This window comes from Oryctolagus cuniculus, chromosome 13 (assembly GCF_964237555.1).
Source record: "Oryctolagus cuniculus chromosome 13, mOryCun1.1, whole genome shotgun sequence".
In the NCBI taxonomy this organism is placed as follows: Eukaryota; Metazoa; Chordata; class Mammalia; order Lagomorpha; family Leporidae; genus Oryctolagus; species Oryctolagus cuniculus.
Window position 1 is genome coordinate 22,286,115 of NC_091444.1, and position 8,088 is coordinate 22,294,202.

The 8,088-nt window shown below is 45.9% G+C and overlaps 1 protein-coding gene across 3 annotated transcripts in view; it reads left to right on the plus strand.

Annotated features, from left to right (window-relative positions):
• Positions 1 to 3,011, plus strand: part of LOC100352436 (zona pellucida sperm-binding protein 3 receptor) — a 29,472-nt gene extending 26,461 nt beyond the window's left edge. For all 3 annotated transcript variants that reach the window (XM_070055218.1, XM_051821017.2, XM_070055219.1), the window contains 2 exons: positions 1,935 to 2,110; positions 2,609 to 3,011. In XM_070055218.1, coding sequence (XP_069911319.1) covers positions 1,935 to 2,110; positions 2,609 to 2,812 — 380 coding nt within the window. In that variant the 3' untranslated portion in view covers positions 2,813 to 3,011. The remainder of the gene's footprint in view (positions 1 to 1,934; positions 2,111 to 2,608) is intronic.
• Positions 3,012 to 8,088: the final 5,077 nt, after the last annotated feature.

Sequence of the window (8,088 nt, forward strand, 5' to 3'; positions counted from 1 at the left end):
CTGGAGCTGCACTGATCTGAAGCCAGGAGCCAAGAGCTTCTTCCGGGTCTCCCAAGCGAGTGCAGGGGCCCAAGGACTTGGGCCATCTTCATCTGCTACCAGGCCATAGCCGAGAGCTGGATCTGAAGTGGAGTAGCTGGGACTCGAACCAGTGCCCATATGGGTTGCTGGCACTGCAGGCAGTGACTTCACCTGCTACACCACAGTGCCGGCCCCCAAGAGAATTCTAATAAGGAAAAATCACAGGAGGAAGTATGTAATAGAAACACATAGGGTATATAGACAAGATGATTTAACTAGTTTGTTTAAATAGGAAAAATGCTGGATGAATTTGAAGGATCTAGCTAAAAGGCCAGTGGAGGCTTTCATCCCAATGTCCATGAGTCTCGCTTTTTCATCCTGGCTTCCTCTCGTCCTTCCACCTTCCACCATGTTATGAAACAACATGAAGACACTCACCAGATGCAGGGCTATGCCCTTGGACTTGCCAGTCCCCAGAACTACGGGTTAAATAAACTTGTGTTCTGTAAGAATTACACAGTCTGCGATATTCTCCCATGGCAACAGAAAGCAGACTAAGGCACTTGCTTATTACAAAGCTAACTCTGGAAGTGACTGGGCTGGGTGTGGAGCCTAATGACTGAGATGCCTGCCTCGGATGTCCAAACGCCTGGGTCTGATGCCTGGGTTTGCCTTGGACTCCAGATGACTGTGAATTCAGATGCTGAGAGAGGGCAGGGAGGTTATGAGTAGTTGGGTCCCTGCCATCTACATAGGAGACCCAGACTGAGTTCCTGGCTCCAGTTATTGGGCATTTGAGCAGATGGGAGCTCATTCTGTCTGTGTCACTCTGTTTTGTCTCCGTCTCTGCCTTTCAAAAAAGTTAAAAATGAAAAATTGTGAAGGATGTAACTTGGTAGGATTGCTGTGACCTGCAGATTATCACCTTGGCTACGGGTGGAGCTAACTCCAGCTCCATATACAACCATTGTGAAGAGACAGTTAAAAATGTGGAGAACAAGGATGACATAAATTTTTGGCTTTTGTGTATTTATTTACATTGACTATTTAAATCAGTAAACATCAAGTCATTGACAGAGACAATGAAAATGAACTTTACTTCCCACTTCAGCCCTCCACAGCCACAACCTACCCCATGCATGGGCAGCCATTCATGCTAGGTTCTTAGGTATCTTCCCACGTTATCTAGAGATGATGTCTTGGCAACTTCAGTAAGTTTTCTTGAGTCTCTTGAGTGAAACCCAACTATCCAAGAAAAAGGAATCTCAAGTGCTAATTCCCAAGTCATGAATTGTTGGAAATCTCCACAAAAGCTTCATGAAGGCATCATTATTTTATGACTTTTCTGTCTTCACTTTGGATGAACTGGAAGTGATGCTGGTTGGTCAACCTGTTGTAGAGACAAGATGGGCCAAGAACCTGTCTGTCTCTTCCTTGCTCAAGGTGCTTTGTCCTTTTGCTTACAATCACCACTGTCTCTAGCTAACCCACGAAGACAATGAGACAAAGACAGTGAGAAGAACTCACTCAGGATCATACCCAGAGAGAGGATTTTGAGGGTAGGAATTAAGAACACAAATTCCGCCATTTGAGAGCTAAGGGATACCAAGGAAATTAACATTCCAGTTTCCTTATTGGAAAAATGCTGATAATAACAGCACGTAGCTCATGGGCTTGTGCTGAGGGTTAAGTGAGAAAGTGCAAACCAAAAAGATTAGCACATAGAGGGACATGTAGTGTTAGCTCACTGAATGTTATCACTATTACAATGGCCATTAATTGAAAGGGTATAGGACAGCCTGTGGGATCTAAATGTAATTATGAACAAAAATTCTCGTCATTGTTATTATCCAGTGCTGTCAGGATGCCTTTTTCTGAAAAACAGAGCATGCTTAAAATTGTTTCCCTTGCAGCGCGGTGTTTGAAGCCATACATAAAAAATGCAAAGCTGTCCGTGGATAAGGATGAGTATACGGAATTTGAAAATATCACCATCCAGTGTGACTTTGGCTATGCGGTGGTTGGTCCCCAAAACATCATTTGCTTAGAAAACAGAACATGGTACCCAGAGGTGCCCAAGTGTGAATGGGTAAGTGGCAGAGTTTGGGGAAGTCCTGTGCTGTCCACCCCTAAACTTGATGGCCTCCCCAGAGGTTGTGTCCCAGCCAGCAATGGTGACATCTGACTTTGTCAGGATGTGTAAGTTTAAAAATTAGACCAGCAGTGAGTCGGGAGAGGCGAGTTTCCTGCTAGAGCCCAGACTCTGGAAAAAAGGGCTCCATAGTCCCAGACGTCCTGACGTCCCGCTCTACGTTTTCTACAACAAACGCTGCACCCTTGTCTCTGGTTGGTCAATAAGCCCATTCCTCAGCGTGCAGGTGGAGGAGCTCTGGGGCTCCCTGGCAGCTTTGTCGCTTGCCTGCTGCAGCTGTGCGTGGCTGCTGCCCGGGAGAAGATCTGGGCTTGGCCTGCGAGTGTTCTCCTGATCTCCTCTCCCATCAGTCCTCAGGGCAACCTCACTTTTCCCGGGAATCAATCTCTCGAAGGCACCACCTGTCCCATGCTTGTTTCTTTCCATCACTTTTAGGAGATGGCTGAAGAATGTGAGCAGGTGATGGTGGGCAGAAAACTCCTGCAGTGTCTCCCCACGCCGGAGGATGTGAAAATGGCCCTGAGTGTGTACAAACTGTCGCTGGAGATCGAGCGCCTGGAGCAAGAGAACACGCAAAACAGCAATCAGAAATTCTCCAAAGGAAAGAAAAGTAAGGGGTCATTTTTGCCCCTAAATTAATATGCAGAATCTCCATTCAGCAACCCTACTCCTCTTTAAGCACCAGCATTCCTGTTAGTAAGTGTCTGGGGCTTTGATAAGCAGGTTATGATAATTGCTACAGAAAGTGAGTAATTATCAAGAATCCAGCCTTGGATGCCTGAGTTGTCTATTTTCCTGGATTTGAAGTGCTGGGTAATAAATAAAAATCTACCACATATCAGCTTGTCTGTGTTGTCATCTTGATCAGCCTGTTCTGTCAATGTGACACGCCCCCAGTCCACAAATTCACAGCCTAAAAAGTGTGTAATTCACAGCATCTCCCCTTTTGTGTACCTCAGAAAGAATGGAAGCCAGGACATTCCCTTTTCCTGAATGTCTTTGCTCCATACCTCCCATATTCAAAACCTACCTACCCTTTACCTATAGAAAGAGAAACACGGTCAAGAATTTTCAAAGCAAACATACCTGGATAGCGGGAAACCAGGGTGTGCCACAGGCTGCAAAAGCCCTTCTTCGGAGCTCTCTTCCAGGCACTGACTCCGCACCCTACCCCTGCCAAACAACTCTTCTTTCCTCGATTTTCATGGCCCAGAGCCATTTCTCTTGTGACTCAACTCTGTAGGAACAGAATCACACCTTCCACAGTCTCTCCCTCGGGAGCTTTTCTCCTAAATTTACATTGGTGAGAGTCGTCCGTGTCGCATGTGGCTGAGGTTCACACATTTTCATGACTGCTTCGCATCCTAGCACGCAGAACACACGTGATTGGTTTCTCTAGTCTACTGATAATGGTATTTGTTCTTTGTTTTGTTTTGTTTTTCAGTTTTCCAGCAATTCCAAACAACGTTGGTATAAACGTGTTGTTCAGGTCTTTGGCTGAACACATGCATTTTTCGTTCAGTATGCAGCTCCACCTAAGGGTGGGGTTGCTGGCTCAGAGGCGGTGTCTGTGTACCTGGTCGGTGATTTTCCAAAGTGGTTGAATCCAGCCACACTTCCATTTTGAAAGCATGAGCCTTCTGAACAACACCTGCTATTGATTATGTCTCTTCCTTTTGAGAAATTCTGCTGAGCGCGAAGGGATATCACCTTGTGCTTTTAGTTTTGTTCTTTCCTGGTGGTTACTGAGATTGAGCTACTTTTTATATGCTTATTTTCCATTTAGATTTTTTTTTTGTTATGTAGTGCTGTTGCAAGCCTTTTATGACATTTTCTCATTGGGTCATCTACCTAATTTTAATTTAGTTGTAGGCATTTTAATATATTCTGCATGAAAGTCCTTTGTGAGATATGTATTCGATTATCTTTTTTTTTTTTCTGATTTAGGGCCTGCCTTTTAACTTCAGTAAGGCTTCATAAGGTGTCTTTTCATAAACATAAATTGTTAATTTTAATGAAGTATCGCCTTCTGCATTACTAATACAATACAGTTGGCTGGCTGAAGGTGTGGGTTCTGCATCTGTGGATTCATCCACCTATGGATAGATATTATTTAAAACAAAAATTTCATCTGTAGTAAACACGCTTCTTATTCTTATCTTTATTCTATAAACAATAAAGCATAACTGATTATAGATTCACATTGTAGTAGATATTTAAAATAATATGGAGGGGCTGATGCTGTGGTATAGTGGGTTAAAGCCCCAGCCTGCAGCGCTGGCCTCTCATATGGGCACCAGTTCAAGTGCTGGCTGCTCCACTTCCCATCCAGCTCTCTGCTAATGCACCTGGGAAAGCAGTGGAGGGTGGCCCAAATCCTTGGGCCCCTGCATCCACATGGGAGACCTGGAAGAAGCTCCTGGCTTTGGATGGGCTCAGCTCCTGCCATTGCAGCCATCTGGGGAGTGAACCAGAGGATGGAAGATTCTCTCTCTCTCTACCTTTGTGTAACTCTGTCTTTCAAAATAAATAAAAAATAAACTTTCAAAAAATAATATGGAGATGATTGTAAGTACACAGAACGGGGCAGGCATGTGGCACAATGGTTAAACTGCTGTTTGAGATGCCTGAATTGCCTATCAGAGTGCCTCGTTTGAGTCCTGCTGACCTTGCTTCTGATCCAGCTTCCTGCCAATGCACACCCATGCAGAAGCAGCTATGACCAAGTACTTGGGCCCTTGGCACTCCAGGGGGAAACTCAGATGGGCTTCCCAGCTCCTGCCTTCAACTTGGCCCAGCTCCAGATGTTGGGGACATTTGAGGAATGAACTAGTAGATGGAAGATTTCTCTGTCTCTCTCTGCCTTTCAATAAAATGAAAATAAATAAATAAAAATTGAAGTACACAGGAAGATGTACTTGGGTTAATATCCAGACACTACACTTTTAAAAGAGACTTGAGCATCGTGTAGATTTTGCTATTTGCATGAGTTCTGGAACCAATTCTTAAATATACTGTATATCAAGTGGTTCCCTGTTGATTCCTGCTTTTCTGCACCCCACTAAAGAAATCTATACTTAGTTTTATCAAATTCTTTTTTCTGCGTTCATTAAAATGATCAAAAACATTTTTTTGTTAATGTAGAGAAGTCTAATGCCACTGATTGCTACATAATAACCTATCCTACAACTTGTGGCTTCTAAGGGCAATGTTAATTTTGTTCACACATCCTGCATGCAGGATTTGGGGTTGGGGGGGAGGGTGGCTTTGCTCTGCTCGGCATCAAATGGGGCAGCTGAAAGACTGGGAGCTGGAATCAGCTGAAGACTTGCTCAGCCACGTGTCTGGGGCCTGAGCTGGGAAGGCTCACAGAAGCTGGAGACAACAGCCTGGACCATCCTGTGCTGCTGTTCCCTGGCCATTAACAAGGAACTGGATTGGAGGTGGAGCAGCACCGACATGGACTGGTGTCCTTACGGGATGCAGGCATCGCAGGCAGTGGCTTTACCTGCTGTGCCACAACTATGGCCACGATAGCTTTGCTTCAAGAAATTAATAGCAGGGCCGGCAGTAGGGTGTAGCAGGTTAAGCCACCACCTGCATTGCCGGCGTCCCATATGGGTGCCAGTTTGAGTCCCAGCTGCTCCTCCTCTGATCCATCTCCCTGAAAATGCACCTGGGAAAGCAAAGAAAGATGGCCCAAATGCTTGGGCCCTTGCACCCACGTGGGAGACCAGGAGGAAGCTCTTGGCTCCTGGCTTTGGCCTGGCCCAGCCCTGACCATTGCGGCCATTTCAAGAGTGAACCAGCAGATGGAAGATATCTATGTTTCTGTCTCTACCTCTCTCTGTATCTCTGCCTTCCAGATAAATAAATAAATCTTTTTAAAAAAGAAATGAATAGCTACAGTGTATGTGGAAGTTTGGAACATGATTAATAAGCACAAACTTCTGAGAATGGTGTTAATTCAGTGATCATTATTTAATTATTTCAGTGACCTCCATGATCCAACATAGATTGCATCTGAGGTCTTCTTTGTAAAAGGAAGAAAACACATGGTAGGCTTATTTGCTTTCCTTTTTCTCTAGCACGGCTGAAATTCAGCTGTGCTGTCATCACTGTTCTGTAAAGTGTTCCTCTTTATTTTTGAGAGCTAAGCACTTTGCTGTTCTCTGCCTATTGCACTCACAAGAGCTCAGCTCTGTGGTGAAGGTCATTTTCAAGCATGTCTGAGTGTTTGCAGCACAATATCTCTGTATCTTCAAGTCACAGACAGTCATAGCTGGTCCAGAGGGTAAAAGATGTGCAGAAGCACGTTGGCAACTTCATCTGTCTCCTTCATGGAGACTAAGTAATCCTCGCATAAGACCCAGGTAATTATTAATGGGTCAATAACCACTGAGACAGTTACTAATGAACCAAGCTTAGATTAAAATGTGGGCTGTCTATAACATCTTTTAGTGCTTTTATCTGACTTATGATATTGGGGAGCAAGGTGCCTCGCTCTGACCCAGCATCTTTGAAAATGTGTTAACATTGTGCTGAAACATTGTCCATCAGTAACGCCTCATTTGTCTACCACTCAGTTTCCACGCACTTTTATCTGTGCTGTGAACACTGCCCTGAGAAATTTACCTCTGCTTTCCAACGGGTGTAGCACTGAAGATGATTCATTTGGCATTGCAGAAACAGTGACAACACCCATACCTATGGAAAGAGTTGTTGCTTGGTCTGTATTTTTGTCTTTTCACAGTCATAGACGTCCACGCGTTTCCTGTTCCAGCTAGCCTGTGACGTGTCTGGGAAGAAAACTTACCCATAGATCTTTCTTTCTATTTTTTTTTTAAAGATTTATTTATTTATTTGAAACTGAAAGTTATACAGAGAGAGGAGAGGCAGAGAGAGAGAGAGAGGTCTTCCATTTCCTGGTTCATTCCCCAAATGGCCGCAACAGCTGGAGTTGTGCCGATCAGAAGCCAGGAGCCAGGAGCTTCTTCCAGGTCTCCCATGTGGGTGCAAGGGCCCAAGAACTTGGGCATCTTCCACTGCTTTCCCAGGCCACAGCAGAGAGCTGGATTGGAAGTGGAACAGATAGGTCTCGAACCCAGCGCCCATATGGGATGCCAGTGCTTCAGGCAAGGGCATTCACCTGCTGCGCCATAGCGCCGGCCCCACCTATAGATCTTTCTAACTTTCACTTTCAAGTTGGGAAGTCATGCAAGCGGCACCTCAGGGACATGGTATAGAGCATGCCTCAGCATCTCGCCCTGACCCCTGAAGAACCTGCTGTACGGCTGTACCTCACTAACTCACAGGCGAACGACGTATATGTGGACACAGGCAGCCAGCTGGTTCCCCTGCTACCGGTGGAAAAGAGATGGCGAACAAGTCCTGGGGTTCTCACTGCAAACACCCGCAGAGGGCCGGTGCCATGGTGCACTAGGTTAATCCTCCACCTGTGGCGCCGGCATCCCAAATGAGTGCCGGGTTCTAGTCCCGGTTGTTCCTCTTCCAGTCCCGCTCTCTGCTGTGGCCCGGGAAGGCAGTGGAGGATGGCCTGAGTCCTTGGGCCCCTGCACCCGCATGGGAGACCAGGAAGAAACTCCTGGCTCCTGGCTTCAGATCAGCATAGCTCCAGCCGTTGCGGCCAATTGGGGAGTGAACCAGCGGAATGGAAGACCTCTCTCTCTCTCTCTCTCTCTCTCTCTCTCTCTCTCTCTCTGTAAACTCTACCTGTAAAATAAATAAATAAATAAAACACCCGCAGAATCCCAGGGAGCCTTCTTGTCCAGCTCATCTCATTCTCCCGGAGACTGGGCGCGTTACTGGACGGCTCCCATTGGGTCCTGGTTCTGGTCGACAGCCAGGCCCCTCCTCTCTGGTGACTGAAAGCTGTGCTCTTGCCACGACTTACT